Source organism: Rhinoraja longicauda, chromosome 2 (assembly GCF_053455715.1).
Source record: "Rhinoraja longicauda isolate Sanriku21f chromosome 2, sRhiLon1.1, whole genome shotgun sequence".
In the NCBI taxonomy this organism is placed as follows: Eukaryota; Metazoa; Chordata; class Chondrichthyes; order Rajiformes; family Arhynchobatidae; genus Rhinoraja; species Rhinoraja longicauda.
In genome coordinates, this window is record NC_135954.1 from 107,096,486 (window position 1) to 107,116,897 (window position 20,412).

General features: G+C 45.9%; 1 protein-coding gene across 1 annotated transcript in view; it reads right to left on the reverse strand.

Annotated features, from left to right (window-relative positions):
- Positions 1–6,187: 6,187 nt before the first annotated feature.
- Positions 6,188–20,412, reverse strand: part of LOC144607178 (integrin beta-1-like) — an 85,480-nt gene continuing 71,255 nt past the window's right edge. The window contains exons 13-15 of the mRNA XM_078423851.1: positions 17,086–17,326; positions 10,243–10,465; positions 6,188–7,369 (exon numbers count right to left, since the gene is read on the reverse strand). Coding sequence (XP_078279977.1) covers positions 7,165–7,369; positions 10,243–10,465; positions 17,086–17,326 — 669 coding nt within the window. The 3' untranslated portion in view covers positions 6,188–7,164. The remainder of the gene's footprint in view (positions 7,370–10,242; positions 10,466–17,085; positions 17,327–20,412) is intronic.

The following is a 20,412-nucleotide window of genomic DNA, read 5'->3' on the forward strand; positions in this document are numbered from 1 at the left end:
TTAAATGCCACTACGATATCTGCCTCCACCATCACCCCCAGCAGCATGTTCCACACACTTACCAACCTCAATGTAAAAACTTAGCAATGGGGGTAATGTGTGTGTACCCGACACGTATCCATTTATTTAAAAAAGTAATTCCTTCCGCAGCACAAGATATGTGCAAGTTAATAGCACCCATGTGTAGCCAGAACCCTATTATGCCCAGTCAATTAGATGCACAGAATTGCTTGCCCAGAGTCAGGCAATCGAGGACCAGAGGACATAGGTTCAAGGTTAAGGAAAAAAAAGATTTAATAGGAATCTGAGGGGTAACTTTTTCACACAAAGGGTGGTGGGTTTATGGAACAAGCTGCCAGAGGAGGTAGTTGAGGCTGGGACTATCCCAACGTTTAAGAAACAGTTAGACAGGTACATGGATAGGACAAGTTTGGAGGGATATGGGCCAAGCGCAGGCAGGTGGGACAATAGACAATAGACAATAGGTGCAGGAGTAGGCCATTCGGCCCTTCGAGCCAGCACCACCATTCAATGTGATCATGGCTGGTCATTCTCAATCAGTACCCCGTTCCTGCCTTCTCCCCATACCCCCTGACTCCGCTATCCTTAAGAGCTCTATCTAGCTCTCTCTTGAAAGCATCCAGAGAATTGGCCTCCACTGCCTTCTGAGGCAGAGAATTCCACAGATTCACAACTCTCTGACTGAAAAAGTTTTTCCTCATCTCCGTTCTAAATGGCCTACTCCTTATTCTTAAACTGTGGCCCCTGGTTCTGGACTTCCCCCAACATTGGGAACATGTTTCCTGCCTCTAACGTGTCCAACCCCTTAATAATCTTATATGTTTCGATAAGATCCCTTCCCATCCTTCTAAACTCCAGTGTATACTAGTGTAGCTGGGACATGGTGGCCGTTGTGGGCAAGTTGGGCCGGAGGGCCTGTTTCCACACTGTATGACTCTATGACGGTGACTCTAATTATCAGTTCATCAGTTTAAAAAAAGGTTATCCTTTAAAATATATTACCAAGCTTTAAAAAATATTTAACGAAGCAACCTTTCATCTCTTTCCACAGAAAACACTATTTACCTAAACTAGTCTCGGATTCCAAATAAACATCCCACGCACAGATGATGTAATTCCCAGCTGCTAGCGAGAGTTCAAGCATTGCGTGGTCTTGTTCATGTCAAGGGCAAGGCTGACAGGGGTCGGGGACCGTGGATGACAGAAGATATTAAGGCCTTGGTCAGCAGCAAGAAGTAGACACGAGTCAGCTACAGGCAACTGGAATCAATGAATCCCTCAAGGAGGAGCAGAGACCCAGGATTATACTTAATAAATCAGAAGGGCAACAAGTAGATATGAGATCACTTTGGCAGAGAAGGTTAAGTCGAATCCAAAGAGATTTTAAGTATGTTTGGGGAGAGAGAGGAACCAGGGGAGGACAGGGCCACTCAAGGACCATAGAGTCATAGAGTGATACAGTGTGCAAACAGGCCCTTCATAGAGTCATAGAGTGATACAGCGTGGAAACAGGCCCTTCATAGAGTGATACAGCGTGGAAACAGGCCCTTCATAGAGTCATAGAGTGATACAGCGTGGAAACAGGCCCTTCATAGAGTCATAGAGTGATACAGTGTGGAAACAGGCCCTTCATAGTGTCATAGAGTGATACAGTGTGGAAACAGGCCCTTCATAGTGTCATAGAGTGATACAGTGTGGAAACAGGCCCTTCATAGAGTGATACAGTGTGGAAACAGGCCCTTCATAGTGTCATAGAGTGATACAGTGTGGAAACAGGCCCTTCATAGAGTGATACAGTGTGGAAACAGGCCCTTCATAGTCAGAGAGTGATACAGTGTGGAAACAGGCCCTTCATAGTCAGAGAGTGATACAGTGTGGAAACAGGCCCTTCATAGTCATAGAGTGATACAGTGTGGAAACAGGCCCTTCATAGAGTCATAGAGTGATACAGTGTGGAAACAGGCCCTTCATAGAGTCATAGAGTGATACAGTGTGGAAACAGGCCCTTCATAGAGTCATAGAGTGATACAGTGTGGAAACAGGCCCTTCATAGTCAGAGAGTGATACAGTGTGGAAACAGGCCCTCCGGCCCAACTTGCCCACTCTGGCCAACATGTTCCAGCTACACTAGTCCCACCTGTCCTATCCATGTACCTGTCTAACTGTTTCTTAAACGTTGGGATATTCCCAGCCTCAACTACCTCCTCTGGCAGCTTGTTCCATACACCCACCACATTTTGAGTAAAAAAGTTACCCCTCAGATTCCTATTAAATCTTTTCCCCTTCACCTTAATCCTATGTCCTCTGGTCCCTGATTCATTTACTCTTGGCAAGAGACTCTGTGCATCTACCCGATCTATTCCTCTCATGATTTTATACACCTCTATAAGATCACCCCTCATCCTCCTGCGCTCAAGGGAATAGAGTCCCAGCCTAGTCAACCTCGCCCTGTAGCTCACACCCTCTAGTCCTGGCAACATCCTTGTAAATCTTCTCTGTACCCTTTCCAGCTTGACAACATCTTTCCTATAACATGGTGCCCAGAACTGAACACGATACTCTAAATGCGGCCTCATCAATGTCTTATACAGTTGCAACCTGACCTCCAAACTTCTATACTCAGCACTCTGACTGATGAAGGCCAATGTGCCAAAAGCCTTTTTGCCCACCCTGTCTAACTGCGACTCGAACTTCAAGGAACCATGCACCTGCACTCCTAGATCCCTCTGCTCTACAACACTCCACAGCGCCCTACAATTCACTGTGTAGATCCTGCCCATGTTGGACTGCCCAAAATGCAACACATTACATTTCTCTGTATTAAATCCCATGAAAGAGGACCTTTACGTGTGGAGCCGTGGGATATGGGTGAGGTCTTTAGTGAATAGTTCTTTGCTTTTACCGTGGAGAAAGATGTGCAAACTAGGGAAGGCACCAAGTGCTGGAATAACTCATTGGAGATGCTGCCTGACTCACTGAGATATACTCCAGCTTTTTTGTGTCCTTTTTTTGTAAACCGGAATCTGCAGTTCCTTATTTCTCCATGAAAACCTGGGAAATTGGGAGATGTTAATGTTGATGCGTTGCGGACAGTACACAAACCTCCGGAGGAGGTGCTGGAGGTCATAAAATATACGAAGGTAGATAAATCTCCAGTACCTGAACAGGTGTATCTACGAACACTGTGGGATCCTAGACCCTGGCTGAGAAATTGGCATCGTCATTAGCCATGGGTGAGGTGATGGAAGACTAGTGGATAGCTTATGTTGTGTATGTATTTAAGTACTGCAAAATAAAACCTGTATTATTATAGATAAATAAGCCCAAAACCTGTGGTAGATACTGTAAGTTACTGTAGGGCATTCTGAGGTATAAGATATACATGCATTTGGAAAGACAAGGGTACATTAGAGGTAATCAGCATGGCTTTGTGCGTGGTAGATCACGCCTTGCAAATCTGAAGAAGTAGTTAAGAAGGTCAATGGGGGCAAGGTAATAGATGTAATCTATCTGGACTTCAACAATACCCATGATAAGGTTCCATGTCCAGGTTACTCTCCAACAATGGATTGCATGTGATCCAGAGAAAGCTGGCTAATTGGATAGGTAATTGGGTGTGATGGTAGGAAGCAGAGAATGATGGTGGAAAGTTGTTACTGCAGTGCAGGCTGGTGACTAGTGGTGTGTCTCTGAGTTAGGTGATGTCCCATTGTCTACCGCTGCACCATAGAGAGCATCCTAACACATGGCATCCCTGTGTGGTATCTCAGCTGCACGGAGGCAGAGAGGAAAGCTCTTCAGCGGGTAGTCCATAGAGCTCAGAGGACCATCGGAACACAGCTACCAGCCTTGGAGGGCATCTACAACACACGATGCCTCAGAAAAGCCACCAGCATCCACAAAGACTCTTCACACCCCTGCAACAGTCTGTTCGAACTTCTACCATCGGGCAGACGATACAAGGCCTTCTACGCCCGCACCTCCAGACTCAGGAACAGCTTCATCCCCAGGGCCATAGCTGCTATGAACCGGTCCTGCTGAGCCGGATGGTCACATCGCACAGTGATCCGGCACAGATCTACTTGCACTTTATTCTGTTTTAAAACTGTTACAATTTGTTTCATTGGGTTGTTTAAATTAATACTGACTAGCTAATTAATTTATTGCATCGTATGGGAGGCGCATTCCCAATCTCGTTGTACCCCTGTACAATGACAATAAAGATATATTGTATTGTATTGTATTTAGATCAATGATTTGGATCACAGTGTACAAGGGATGGATAGGAAGTTTGCTGATAACATTAAAATAGGCCATTTCATAGACAGTGAACAATGTCACCAAAAAATACAGTGGGATCTTGATCAGCTGGGTAAGTGGGCCAGGGAATGGCCAATGAAGTTCAATTCAAATAAATGCGAGGTGCTACATTTGGTAAGTTAAACCAGGGCAGGACTTACACAGTAACTGGTAGGGCTCTCCAAAGAACAGAGGGATCTAGGAGTGCATTTATTCACAAAATGCTGGAGTAACTCAGCAGGCCAGGCAGCATCTCAGGAGAGAAGGAATGGGTGACGTTTCGGGTCGTAAATAAGAAAACGTCAGTCAGCGCCCGTCGTTAGCCAGCCGCGAGCTCGCGATTGGAATTGTCGTCTTACAATCGAAGTAACCTCTGAGCTAAAGCCGACGCCTCTCGGAGCCTCTAGGAGTGCAGGTACACTGTTCCATGAAAGTAGTGACATAGGTAGACAGACAGGGTGGCGAAGAGGTTTCTTGGCATGCTGATCATCAGAAAGGATATTGTGTATAGGCGTCGGGATGTCATGTTGCAGTTACACAAGTCATTTTTTCAGGCCACACTTGGGAGTATTGTGTTCTGTTTTGGTCGTCCAGCTGAAGGAAGAATGTCATTAAGCTGGAAAGAGTGCAGAGAGGATTTGCGAGGATGTTGCCAGGATGTGAGGGGTAGGGGCAATGAGATGTTGGGCAGACTGTGTCATTATTCCTTGGAGCATAGGAGACTGGGTGTGATATTATAGAGGTTTAGGGATCAGAGGGTATGGAGAGAAGGCAGGTGCGGGATACTGAGTTGGATGATCAGCCATGATCATATTGAATGGCGGTGCAGGCTCGAAGAGCCGAATGGCCTACTCCTGCACCTATTTTCTATGTTTCTATGTTTCTATATAAACATGAGGGACTGAGAAAGGGTGAATGTACAGTCTTCCCCAAGGTAGCTGCACTGCTTACTGAAAGTAAACATGCAGGTACAGCAGGCAGTGGAGAAAGCTAATGGCATGTTGGCCTTCATAACGAGAGGATTTGAGTATAGGAGCAAGGAGGTCCTTCCGCAGTTGTACAGGGCACTGGTGAGACCACATCTGGAGTATCGTGTGCAGTTTTGGTCTCCTAATTTGAACAAGGACGTCCTTGCTATTGAACCAGTGCAGCATAAGTTCACAAGATTGATCCCTGGGATGGAGGGACTGTCATATGAGGAAAGATTGGAAAGACTGGGATTGTATTCACTGGAGTTTAGAAGGATGAGAGGGGATCTTATCAAGACGTATAAAATGATAAAAGGACTGGACAAGCTGGATGCAGGAAAAATGTTCCCAATGTTGGGGGAATCCAGAACCAGGGGCCACAGTCTAAGAATAAAGGGAGGTCATTTAAAACTGAGGTGAGAGGAAACTTTTTCACCCAGAGAGTTGTGAATTTGTGGAATTCTCTACCACAGAGGGCAGTGGAGGCCAATTCATTGGATGAATTTAAAAGAGAGTCAGATAGAGCTCTAGGGGCTAGTGGAATCGAGGGATATCGGGAGAAGGCAGGCACGGGTTACTGCTTGTGGTTGATCAGCCATGATCACAATGAATGGCGGTGCCGGCTCGAAGGGCCAAATGGCCTCCTCCTGCACCTATTTTCTATGTTCCTCTGTTTCTATGTTGGTCCATCTATGAAACAAGCTGCCAAAGGAAATGGTTGAGGCAGCTACAATAGCAAAATCTAAAAGACATTTTGACAGATACATGTTTAGAAAAGGTTTGGAGGGATTTGTGCCCAATGCATGAAACTGGGATGAACTTAGTTGGGTGCCAAAGGTCCTGTTTCCATGTCACTCCATGACTGTTGGATCTCTGTGAATCACAGTGTCTGAGTCAAGTCAAGTCAAGTCAATTTTATTTGTGTAGCACATTTAAAAACAACCCACGTTGACCAAAGTTCTGTACATCAGTTCAGGTACTAAGAACGAACATACAATGGCACACAAACATAACAGCACATACATAAACAGTTCACAGCGCCCCCTCAGAGGGCCTCAAATGCTAGGGAGTAGAAATAGGTTTTGAGCCTGGACTTAAAGGAGTCGTTGGAGGGGGCAGTTCTGATGGGGAGAGGGATGCTGTTCCACAGTCTAGGAGCTGCAACCGCAAACGCGCGGTCACCCCTGAGCTTAAGCCTAGACCGCGGGATAGTCAGTAGTCCCAAGTCGGCCGACCTGAGGGACCTGGAGATAGAGTGGTGGGTTAGAAGATTTTTGATATGGGGGGGGCAAGCCCGTTTAGGGCTTTGTATGTGAATAGGAGGAGCTGAAGTTGATTCTGTACCGTACTGGGAGCCAGTGGAGAGAGGCCAGAATCGGGGTGATGTGGTCCCTTTTATGGGTACCCGTCAGGAGTCTCGCTGCGGCGTTTTGGACCAATTGCCGGCGGGACAGGGATGATTGGCTGATCCCAGTGTATAGGGAGTTGCAGTAGTCTAGGCGGGAGGAAATGAACGCGTGGATGATTTTTTCAATGTCATCAAATTGGAGGAATGGTTTGATTTTAGCTATGGTTCGAAGCTGGAAGAAGCTGGCTTTTACCACAGCGTTGACTTGCTTGTCAAATTTGAATGCAGAGTCAAATATCACGCCGAGGTTTTTGACATGCGGTTTGACTAGGGAGGATAGGCTTCCAAGGCTGCCTGTTATCGTTTTGATGGAGTCGGGGGGGGGGGGGGGGGGGGGGGGAAGGGGGGGGGAATAGGATGACCTCAGACTTGCTCTCGTTTAGTTGAAGGAAGTTCTGTGCCATCCAACATTTTATGTCATAAGCCTGAAGCGAATCCATAGATTAAAATTCACTTTGTCACTCTTACCTAGGGTTTAAAAACATGAACCACTTGAACGTTTTGGTCGTTGACAAAATATGAAAAGTAGAACAAGCCATTGTCCGCTTCCCAAAACGCACAGAGCTGCCGTGACAACTGATCCATGCGCTCCACCAAGATTACTTCAAACTCGCACTGATCACAGGTGTCTTTCTTGGGTCCACTGTTGAAGGTTTTGCATTGAACACAGTGGCTGTACAACGTGAATATGAAGAGGTAAAGGCCACATTAGCTAAAGCAATCAGAACACAATTACCTGACTTTCAGATAACGATAACAGTCAGAAATTACTTTTTTTTTTTGCCTGGGCATAGCTCCAAGAGTGGATGCAACTTATGACAATGTTATAACTCATGACTTTAAAAAAAGGCTTATGAATGAATTTGAAGATGTCGTCACATACATTTTTCAGAAGATATTTACACCGACGAGTCAAAACATTATGACCTGATGAGCCGAAACACTACGAACACCTGCCTAATATGCTGTTGGTCCTCTGTGTACAGCCCCATAAGCAGCAGGGTGCGATGAACTGTGTATTGTGACACATTCCTCCCGTGACCACCATTACAATTTTCTGTGACTTGTGCCACAGTTGACCTTCTGTTGGTTCGGACCAGACGGGATAGCCTTCGTTGCCCTCGCGCATCGATGAGCCTTGGGCGCCCAACACTCTGTCGCCGGTTTGTGGTTTGTCCCTCCTCGGACCACTGTCAGTTGGTACTCACCACTGCTGACCGGGAGCACCCCACAAGCCTTGCCGTTTCACAGATGCTCTGACCCAGTCATCTGGCCATAACAATTTGGTCCTTGTCAAAGTTGCTCAGGTCCTTACTCCTGCCCATTTCTCCCGCATCCAACACATCAACGTCAAGAACTGACTGTTCACTTGCTGCCTAATATATCCCACCCCTTGACAGGTGCCATTGTAACAAGATAATCAATGTTATTCACTTTGCCTGTCAGTGGTCATAATGTTTTGGCTCATCGATGTATATAATGAAAGTACTTCACAATAATTTACTTTTACTTGTCTTCATTGGCATCAACTGGAGTTCTAAATCCATAATAAAAAACATTCAAGCAGACAATTATTAGATCATTATCTTTCAAGCAGAAATTCTTTTGCTTCTTTTGAAGGAGTTAATCAACAACAGATACGTTGAAGATTTGCTAGAATAGTTTTGGGGATGATTATTAATGTTGTATGGAAAAGCTGGAGAAACCGCAATTGTTCTTCACAAGCAGTAGCGGTTGAGAGGAAATGTGATAGAACTGTTTCCAAAGTAATGGGAGATTACTAGGCAGAATATTGGGGGAGTAACCATATTAGTTATATCTAACTAGATGTGTGAAAACGCACACCTCCAGATTCAGGGGCAGTTTCTTCCCAGCTGTTATCAGGCAACTGAATCATCCCATCACAACCAGAGAGCAGTGCTGAACTACTATCTACCTCTGATGACTCCTGGACTATCCTTGCTGGCTTTACCTTGCACTAAACGTTATTCCCTTATTTAAATGGATCGATTGTTGTCATGTATTGTTGTTCTGCTGACTGGTTAGCGCGCAACAAAAGCTGTTCGCTGTACCTCAGTACACGTGACAATAAACTAAACTGAACTGAACTGTTCCCCAGCAGGTACAGATTTAAGGCAGTTGGCGAAAGAAGCAAAGCTAAGGAAAACCTATTTATTAACGTTTATGGTCTGCAGTAGATTTGCTTTCAGAGCGCAGACAAATTCAGATTTCATCTTATCGGTGGCGGCAGAGCTACTGCCTTACAGCGCCAGAATCCCGGGTTCAGTCCCAACTGCGGATGCTGTCCGTACGGAGTTTGTACGTTCTCCCTGTGAACCGGATGGGTTTTCTCTGTAGTCTTCAGTTCCCTCCCACACATTCCGACGGTGGGAGCGGTAGAGCAGCGGTAGAGTTGCTGCTTTACAGCGAATGCAGCGCCGGAGACTCAGGTTCGATCCTGACTACGGGTGCTGCACTGTAAGGAGTTTGTACGTTCTCCCCGTGACCTGCGAGGGTTTTCTCCGAGATCTTCGGTTTCCTCCCACACTCCAAAGACGTACAGGTATGTAGGTTAATTGGCTGGGTAAATGTAAAAATTGTCCCTAGTGGGTGTAGGATAGTGTTAATGTACGGGGATCGCTGGGCGGCGCGGACTTGGTGGGCCGAAAAGGCCTGTTTCCGGCTGTATATATATGATATGATATGATATGAAAGACGAACAGGTTTGCAGGTTATTTGGCTTGGTTGCAAATGTAAAATTGTTCCTGGGTAGGGTAGTGTTAGTGCGCGGGGATCGCTGGTCAGTGCGGACTCGGCGGGCCAAAGGGCCGGTTTCCAAGCTGTGTCTCTAAACTAAACGGAACTAAATGAAATCAGGGGGGGTTGGGTCAGTACTGGACATGAGAGAAAAGATTAAAAAAACAGAACTGCAGGAAAAGAATGAAGAAGTGTGACCGGCTCATTCTCCAGGAGATGGAAGGGTCAAATGGCTCAATCAACTCTGTCATTAGACAATAGACAATAGACAATAGGTGCAGGAGGAGGCCATTCAGCCCTTCGAGCCAGCACCGCCATTCAATGTGATCATGGCTGATCATTCCCAATCAGTACCCCGTTCCTGCCTTCTCCCCATACCCCCTGACTCCGCTATCCTTAAGAGCTCTATCTAGCTCTCTCTTGAATGTATTCAGAGAATTGGCCTCCACTGCCCTCTGAGGCAGAGAATTCCACGGATTCACAACTCTCTGACTGAAAAAGTTTTTCCTCATCTCCATTCTAAATGGCCTACCCCTTATTCTTAAACTGTGGCCCCTGGTTCTGGACTCCCCCAACATTGGGAACATGTTTCCTGCCTCTAACGTGTCCAACCCCTTAATAATCTTATACGTTTCGATAAGATCCCCTCTCATCCTTCTAAATTCCAGTGTATACAAGCCCTTCTAAATTCCAGTGTATACAAGGCTAGTCGCTCCAGCCTTTCAACAAACTCGGACTCCATGAAGCACTGAAGGGATTACACACGGCACACATTGATGTAGTACTCACTTGCGAATGGAGCAGCCCCCTTCACAAGTGGGGCATTGCTCACAGGTTGGGCCCTGAAATCGTGGGTCCGTGCACCTGCACTGCCCACATTCGCAAGTTCCTCTGCCGTTGCATAACATGCCTTTGGCTGAGACACATGACGACACATCCAACGAACAGTCACAGGCATTGCCCGTAAACCCTGGCAGGCAGCGACACACTCCACAAACACACGCACCATTTCCTGTAGAACAATAGACAACAGACAATAGACAATAGACAATAGGTGCAGGAGGAGGCCATTCGGCCCTTCGAGCCAGCACCACCATTCATATCATATCATATATATACAGCCGGAAACAGGCCTTTTCGGCCCTCCAAGTCCGCGCCGCCCAGCGATCCCCGTACATTAACACTATCCTACACCCACTAGGGACAATTTTTACATTTACCCAGCCAATTAACCTACATACCTGTACGTCAATGCGATCATGGCTGATCATTCTCAATCAGTACCCCGTTCCTGCCTTCTCCCCATACCCCCTGACTCCGCTATCCTTAAGAGCTCTATCTAGCTCTCTCTTGAATGTATTCAGAGAATTGGCCTCCACTGCCTTCTGAGGCAGAGAATTCCACAGATTCACAGGTTCCACACGACCAAATGGTTAGCCCACCCACTCAGTGTTTCTTCATCGGGCTTTACCTCCCAAACTCTACTTCCCACTCATTCTGACGTTCATTGATTTTGAAGGCAAAGTTGATTCATTAATTTTTTTAAAAAACCACGTCTCCACTCACCAACTCTAACCCTTGACCAACTCCACAATGTAGGCTAAGCAATACAGTGGGACTCCGATAATCGCTGATCCGATCTGTGATCAATCGCAGGCATTTCACAGGCCCCTCGTGGAATTGAATTGAATACTTTATTGACACATGTGACAAGTGAGACCGCACCTGGAGTACTGTGTGCAGTTTTGGTCTCCAAATGTGAGGAAGGACATTCTTGCTATTGAGGGCGTGCAGCGTAGGTTCACTAGGTTAATTCCCGGAATGGCGGGACTGTCGTATGTTGAAAGACTGGAGCGGCTAGGACCTGCTTACGCTGGAATTTAGAAGGATGAGATGGGATCTTATTGAAACGTATAGGATTATTAAGGGATTGGACATGTTAGAGGCAGGAAACGTGTTCCCAATGTTGGGGGAGTCCAGAACCAGGGGCCACAGTTTAAGAATAAGGGGTAGGCCATTTAGAACAGAGATGAGGAAAAACATTTTCAGTCGGAGAGTTGTAAATCTGTGGAATTCTCTGCCTCAGAAGGCAGTGGAGGCCAATTTTCTGCATGCTTTCAAGAGAGAGCTAGATAGAGCTCTTAAAGATAGCAGAGTCAGGGGGTATGGGGAGAAGGCAGGAACGGGGTACTGATTGTGAATGATCAGCCATGATCACATTGAATGGTGGTGCTGGCTCGAAGAGCCGAATGGCCTCCTCCTGCACCTATTGTCTATGGTAAGTCACGGTGAAATTCATTTTTTTGCTTGCATACATTTGCCAAGGTATGCAAATAGTCGCCCAAGGACGCTTACAAAGTTACAAACTTCCCCACTCCCCCCCCCCCTCCCACGTGTCAGGTCCCCCATTGCTCTTCCCCCCCCCCCACCCCCCCATGCTGGGTCCTCCATTGTCCATTGTTCTTCACGGCGGTCCTCTCACGCCGTGTCCCCCTTGCTCCTCCCCTTCCCTTACGGCAGTCCCCCCACGCCGGGTCCTCCATTGTCCCTTCCCTCGTGGTAAGTTGATGCGGAATATTTTGATGTAGGGGATCTATGGCGATTGGTAGGTTTCCATTCAGAACCTGCCTCGAGGTAGGTCGAAACATGAAGACTGTCATGCATGGGATCCACAGTGACCAGCCGTGGTAGTTTGCATTCGGCTAACCCATAGAGGACAGAGGGTCGTGGTGAAAGTGTGCCGTTCTGGTAGTTGGTCTGCGACCAGGTGGTGCTCCACAGCGTCAGCGCTGGAGGTTCTGTCGTTTACGATGGATTTGGACGTAAAGGAAGATAAACCTGTCTCGTAGGCTTCTAAATGCGACCAGATTAAATAGAAAATCGTAATCAGCCTGGGTGAGTGGCCAAAGGGCCTTTCGTGGTGCTGTCTGATTCTATGACACAGAAATGGGTCGCATTGCAGACAGTGAAGGAGGCTGTCAAAGGATACAGTACTTTACAGATCAGTATAGCTTATTATTGTCATGTGTACAGTGAGAAGGTTTTGTTTGTGTGCTACCCAGTGAAAGAAAATACTGTACATGAATACAATCAAGCTGTCCCACAGTGTACAGATAAAGGATAAAGGGGACAACATTTAGTGTAAAGACATTTTGTGTAGACTGATGGGACTGAAGGCTGATAAATCCCCAGGGCCTGATGGTCTGCATCCCAGGGTACTTAAGGAGGTGGCTCTAGAAATAGTGGAAGCTTTGGAGATCATTTTTCAAAGTTATATAGATTCAGGATCAGTTCCTGTGGATTGGAGGATAGCAAATGTTATCCCACTTTTTAAGAAAGGAGGGAGAGAGAAAACGGGTAATTATAGACCAGTTAGTCTGACATCAGTGGTGGGGAAGATGCTGGAGTCAATTATAAAAGACGAAATTGATGAGCATTTGGATAGCAGTAACAGGATCATTCCGAGTCAGCATGGATTTACGAAGGGGAAATCATGCTTGACAAATCTACTGGAATTTTTTGAGGATGTAACTAGGAAAATTGACAGGGGAGAGTCAGTGGATGTGGTGTACCTCGACTTTCAGAAAGCCTTCGACAAGGTCCCACATAGGAAATTAGTGGGCAAAATTAGAGTACATGGTATTGGGGGTAGGGTACTAACATGGATAGAAAATTGGTTGACAGACAGAAAGCAAAGAGTGGGGATAAATGGGTCCCTTTCGGAATGGCAGGCAGTGACCAGTGGGGTACCGCAAGGTTCGGTGCTGGGACCCCAGCTATTTACGATATAAATTAATGACTTAGATGAAGGGATTAAAAGTACCATTAGCAAATTTGCAGATGATACTAAGCTGGGGGGTAGTGTGAATTGTGAGGAAGATGCAATAAGGCTGCAGGGTGACTTGGACAGGTTGTGTGAGTGGGCGGATACATGGCAGATGCAGTTTAATGTAGATAAGTGTGAGGTTATTCACTTTGGAAGTAAGGATAGAAAGGCATATTATTATCTGAATGGTGTCAAGTTAGGAAGAGGGGATGTTCAACGAGATCTGGGTGTCCTAGTGCATCAGTCACTGAAAGGAAGCATGCAGGTACAGCAGGCAGTGAAGAAAGCCAATGGAACGTTGGCCTTCATAACAAGAGGAGTTGAGTATAGGAGCAAAGAGGTCCTTCTACAGTTGTATCGGGCCCTGGTGAGACCGCACCTGGAGTACTGTGTGCAGTTTTGGTCTCCAAATTTGAGGAAGGATATTCTTGCTATTGAGGGCGTGCAGCGTAGGTTCACTAGGTTAATTCCCAGAATGGCGGGACTGTCGTATGTTGAAAGGCTGGAGCAATTAGGCTTGTATACACTGGAATTTAGAAGGATGAGGGGGGATCTTATTGAAACATATAAGATAATTAGGGGATTGGACACATTAGAGGCAGGAAACATATTCCCAATGTTGGGGGAGTCCAGAACAAGGGGCCACAGTTTAAGAATAAGGGGTAGGCCATTTAGAACGGAGATGAGGAAGAACTTTTTCAGTCAGAGAGTGGTGAAGGTGTGGAATTCTCTGCCTCAGAAGGCAGTGGAGGCCAGTTCGTTGGATGCTTTCAAGAGAGAGCTGGATAGAGCTCTTAAGGATAGCGGAGTGAGGGGGTATGGGGAGAAGGCAGGAACGGGGTACTGATTGAGAGTGATCAGCCATGATCGCATTGAATGGCGGTGCTGGCTCGAAGGGCTGAATGGCCTACTCCTGCACCTATCGTCTATTCTATTCTATTCTATAACATTGAAGTCCAGTAAAGTCTGATTAAAGATAGTTCAAAGGTCTCCAATGAGGTAGATGGGTGGTTAGGACTGCACACTAGCTGATGGGAGGACCGTTCAGTTGCCTGATAACGGCTGGGAGGAAACTGGGAGGTGTGTGTTATCAAACCTCTGGATCGCCTGCCTGATGGGAGAGGGAAGAAGGAGGAGAAGAGACCGGGGGGTAAGGCTGGTCCTTGATGATGCTGCTGGCCTTGCCGAGGCAGCGTGAGGTGTCGATCGAGTGAATGGAAGGGAGGCTGGTTTGTGTGATGGTCTGGGGCTAATTCTCCTGGTCAGGAGGCCAATTCTCTGAATGCATTCATGAGAGAGCTAGATAGAGCTCTTAAGGATAGCGGTGTCAGGGGGTATGGGGAGTAAGGCAGGAACAGAGTACTGATTGAGAAAGATCAGCCATGATCACATTGAATGGCGGTGCTGGCTCGAAGGGCCGAATGGCCTCCTCCTGCACCTATTGTCTATTGTCTATTGCCCACAACTCTGCCAGTTTGCGCAGTGTTGAATGGGGCTGTTCCCATGCCGGGCTCCGTTGCTTGTCAGGGGTAAGTGTGAGGCCAGGGAGATGGCAGTGCACCAAGGCTGCTCGGTAGGCTGAAGTCAATGTGCGCCACAACCAGCCTCTCAAAGCACTTCATGATGGCGGATGTCAAGGCCACTGGATGTCAAGGTAGTCATTAAGGCAGGTGATCATGCTTTCTCTTTTGACACTGGGATGCTAGTGGTCTTCTTGAAGCAGGTGGACTTCTGAGAACGTCTCAGAACATCTGCTCAAAGCAAGAACAGGAAAGCAGACTATTATCTGAATGGTGGCCGATTAGGAAAAGGGGAGATGCAACGAGACCTGGGTGTCATGGTGCACCAGTCATTGAAAGTAGGCATGCAGGTGCAGCAGGCAGTGAAGAAAGTGAATGGTATGTTGGCATTCATAGCGAGGGGATTTGAGTATAAGAGCAGGGAGGTTCTGCTGCAGTTGTACAGGGCATTGGTGAGACCACACCTGGAGTATTGCGTACAGTTTTGGTCTCCTAATCTGAGGAAAGACTTTCTTGCCATAGAGGGAGTACAGAGAAGGTTCACCAGATTGATTCCTGGGATGGCAGGAATTTCATATGAAGAAAGACTGGATAGACTCGGCTTGTACTCCCTGGAATTTAGAAGATTGAGGGGGGATCTTATAGAAACTAACAAAATTCTCAAGGGGTTGGACAGGCTAGATGCAGGAAGATTGTTCCCGATGTTGGGGAAGTCCAGAACAAGGAGTCACAGTTTAAGGATAAGGGGGAAGTCTTTTAGGACCGAGATGAGAACGTTTTTTTTCACACAGAGAGTGGTGAATCTGTGGAATTCTCTGCCACAGAAGGTAGTTGAGGCCAGTTCATTGGCTATATTTAAGAGGGAGTTAGATGTGGCCCTTGTGGCTAAAGGGATCAGGGGGTATGGAGAGAAGGCAGGTACAGGATACTGAGTTGGATGATCAGCCATGATCATATTGAATGGCGGTGCAGGCTCGAAGGGTCGAATGGCCTACTCCTGCACCTATTTTCTATGTTTCTATGTTTCTATTTACGCATGGAATGCATCAATTTCATCAGGGTGGAACGTACCGTTGCAAGCGATGCAGTCTGACTTCGCTTTGTAGTCCGTTACACTATTTGGAGAATTGTGTGCAGTTCTGGGTGCCCTTTTACTGGAAGGATGTGGAGGCTTTGAAGAGGGTGCAGAAGAGGTTTACCAGAATTATGCCGTGAACGGGGGACATTAGCTATAAAGAGAGGTGGTGCAGGTTTGGTTCGTTTTCTCTGGATCGCTGGAGGTCGGGGGGGGGGGACACCTGATAGAAGTTTATAAAATTATGAGAGGCATAGATAGGGCAGACAGTCAGAATCTTTCTTCCCCAAAAGTGGAAAAGTCAAAGACCAGAGGGCATAGCTCTAAGAATGGAGAAGAAACTTCTGAAGGAGACGTGCGGGGAAAGTTGTTGTGCTCAGAGAGTGATAGACACTTGAACGCACAGCCGCGGGTGGATTTGCAAGCGGATCTAATAAGAGGCTTTTAGATAAACACTTGAACGTGCGGGGTATGGAGACACATGGATCATGTGCAGGCGGAAGGGGTTTGTTTAATTTGGCATCATGCTCAGCACAGATATCGTAGGCCAACGGGCCTGTTTATGAGCTCCACTCTTCTGCGTTCTCCGTTTTTTTTTTTTTTTTCTTTTTTTTTTTTAAAATTTTTGAAAAGCATATGTACAAATAGAATTTTTTTTTAAAAACACATTTGTTACAGAGTTCTTACATAGCTTCAATTTTTAAATTTTTGAAGAGAGAAAGTAGAAAAAAAAACAACAACAAAAAAACTATCAACTTAGGGAGAGAGAATAAGAGGGTTAAAAAAATATATATTAAAAAATAAAAATAAAAAAAGGATCTAACTATAAAAATTATAAAAATTGAAGGGAGTAGATCCGGGAGACAATAGCAGTACATCCAACCCCTAACTCAAGTTACAACTTTTAATTTAAGGTTTTTATTTTAGTCCTGTGCCAAACCCTTTTACTTTTCTAAAAATTCAACAAATGGAGACCATATTTTTAAAAATAACTCAGGTTTGTCAATTAAGGCAAATCTTATTTTTTCCAAATGCAGGGTCTCTGTCATTTCCGTAGTCCACATTTTAATTGTGGGGGTTATTGGTTTTTTCCAAAATTTAAGTATTAATTTTTTCGCAGTTATTAGACTGTAATTAGAACGTTCTCCGTTCTAAGTGCGTGTGTGTGAACAGTGAGTTCTGGAAGGTTATTCATGATGTTGTCTATTTACCTCCACAAATCAGGCCGTTGGATCGATCACAGTTAAAATTGTCACATTCACAATATCTGCCGGTTATTCTTTCATCGGGGTTTTCCCTCCGTCGACAGGCACATTCCCCACAGACACAATCCCCATTGTCACTGCAGATGAGAGATGTGTTATCCTGTCTACACGAAGCGCCCACATCCTCCACGTTTATTTCATCACCTCTGCATTCACAAAATTGCCCAAAATAACCTTCGTTACATCTGGAAACAAGAGCAGACAAGTGTTATAAACTTGTGTCAGTAAACTACGAAGCTATTTTTTTTGAAAGACCCCTTCTAGCTCAAAGCAACTCAGTGCTAGCATTTTTTTCGAGAGGGCTTGCTTACAAAAACAGGGATGTAATGCTGAGGCTCAATAAAGTGCCAGTCAGGCCACATTTGGAGCATTGTGAGTAATTTTGTGCACCATATGTGAGGAAGGATGTGTTGGCTGTGGAGAGGGTTCAGAGGAGGTTTACAAGAATGATCCCAGGAATGAGTAGGTTAACCTATGATGAGGGTTTGTCAGCACTGGACCTGTACACACTGGAGTTTTGAAGAATGAGGGGGGGGGACCTCATTGAAACATGCAGAATTGTGAAGGCTTGCATAGAGTGGATGTGGAGAGGATGTTTCCACTAGTGGGAGAGTCTAGGACTAGAGGTCACAGCCTCAGAATTAAAGGACCTTTCTTTAGGAAGGAGATGAGGAGAAATTTCTTTAGTCAAAGGGTGGTGAATCTGTGGAATTCTTTGCCACAGAAGGCTGTGGAGGCCAAGTCAGTGGATATTTTTAAGGCAGAGATAGATAGATTCTTGATCAGTACGGGTGTCAGAGGTTACAGGGAGAAGCAGGAGAATGGGGTTAGGAGGGAGAGATAGATCAGCCATGATTGAATGGTGGAGTAGACTTGATGGGCCGAATGGCTTAATTCGACTCCTATCACTTATGACCTTATGACTTACAAAAAACAAATTTCCGCCAGAACGATCGGGGAAAATGTCTCAGCATTGGCCTATGTTTCAAATGGAAGGTGCATTTTTCAGGGCAGTGTTCACAGAATCTGGTACTAGGCCCGGAACATCTTTGCAAGAGTTGGTCAGGGCAATGTCCTGGGTCAAACAACCATCAGCTGCTTTACCAATGAACTTCTTTTGGCACCGTGCTGTTTTCTTTGGAGTGTCAGAGAGATGGGGGAGACCTGATAGAAGCACATACAGTTTTGAGAGGCGTAGATCGGATAGACAGTCATAACCTTTATCCCAGGTGGAATTCTGATAGACTAACGGAGATAGCTTTAAGTTGAGAGGGGCAAAGTTCTAGGGGGATGTGCGGGCCAAGTTTTTTTTTTACACAGAGGGAGGTGGGTGTTTGGAACGCATTGACATCGATATGATGATGGCATTTAAGAAGCTTTTAGATGGGCACATGAATATGCCGGGGTAGGAGGGGCATGTATGTTCAGAAGATCATAAGTGATAGGAGCACAGTTAGGCCATTTGCCGAACCAAGTCTACTCTGCCATTCAATCATGGCTGATCTATCTCTCCCTCCTAACCCCATTCTCCTGCCTTCTCCCCATAACCCCTAACGCCATACTCTCTATCTGCCTTAAAAATATCCATTGACTTGGCCACCACAGCCTTCTGTGGCAAAGAATTCCACAGATTCACCACCCTCAGAGTAAAGAAATTCCACCTCAACTCCTTCCTGAAGGAACGTCCTTTAATTCTGAGGCTGTGCCCTCTGGTCCTAGACCCCCCCCGCAACTAGTGGAAACATCCTCTCCACATCCACTCTACCCAAGCCGTTCACTATTCAAGGCAACGCAGAAGAGAGATTGGTTTATTTTGGCATCGTGCTCGGCATTGACATTGTGGGTCAAAAGGACCTGTTCTTGCTCTGTCGTGTTCTACGCTCTTGGTTCCTTGAATACAGTGTTTCTCATTGGATGTCAGGTGCTGTAGGATCCCAAATAAATAATTGGCGTCCACGTTATTTTAACCTTGATAACACTAGCACGCAGCAACTGTGGGGGGGGGGGATAGCTGAATGTTTCTCAATAATATGCCTGGTGCCAATGGAAAAATAAAAACAAATGCTTCCTCTTCTTCTTCAAGTTTAGATTCAACGTTTAAAAAGTAGGTCAGAGCTTTAGGATTCCAAAATGGAAAGGCCAGGCATGAAAATCCAGCATGCAAATTAGAGCTGGGCTTGCCAGGGATAGTGAGTTCTGTCCAACCGTTTAGCATCGTGTGAGTGCACGGGTAAGTGAGAGCCACACAATGGGCCAACGTGGCTTTTTGTTCTAAGTCTGCTTCTCGATTCCAATTAATTGCCGAGAGCAAGGAGGTGGTTAAGAATCAATTACATTAACAGTTCTAGGGCGAGACATTGGCAGAGATGGGATTTTAATGAATTTTAATGATATTGATGGAATTTTAATGAGAATCCAGCACTTTCATATTTAATACTTCATCAGTGATAGGAGCCGAATTTGGGCATGTGGCCCATCAGGTCTACCACCCGTACTAATCAAGAATCTTTATGATACAACCCATTCAATTTCAGGTTTTGCCTACTTATATCAACTTAAGTGATTGAAGCAGGTTACAATGACATTAGACAATAGACAATGGGTGCAGGAGGAGGCCATTCGGCCCTTCGAGCCAGCACCGCCATTCAATGTGATCATGGCTGATCATTCTCAATCAGTACCCCCGTTCCTGCCTTCTCCCCCATACCCCCCGACTCCGCTATCCTTAAGAGCTCTATCTAGCTCTCTCTTGAATGCATTCAGAGAATTGGCCTCCACTGCCTTCTGAGGCAGAGAATTCCACAGATTCACAACTCTCCGACTGACAAAGGTTTTTCCTCATCTCCGTTCTAAATGGCCTACCCCTTATTCTTAAACTGTGCCCCTGGTTCTGGACTCCCCCAACATTGGGAACATGTTTCCTGCCTCTAACGTGTCCAACCCCTTAATAATCTTATACGTTTCGATAAGATCTCCTCTCATCCTTCTGAAATGACAACATGTTGGATGATGTTTGAACAGGTACATGGATAGGTAAGGTCATGGAGTAATTTAGCGCAGAAACGGCACTTTGGGCCAACTTATTCATGCCGGACCACCTCACTAGCCACATTTGTTCATGTTTGCTCGTATCTCTACAAACCTTTCTTAGCCACGTACCTGTCCAAATGTCTTTTGTGTGGTGTTATTGCACCTTCCTCAGACACTTTCTCTCTCAGCCCAATCCACGATTCCATCGCCCTCTATGGAAAAGTTGTCCTTCAAGCTCCTATT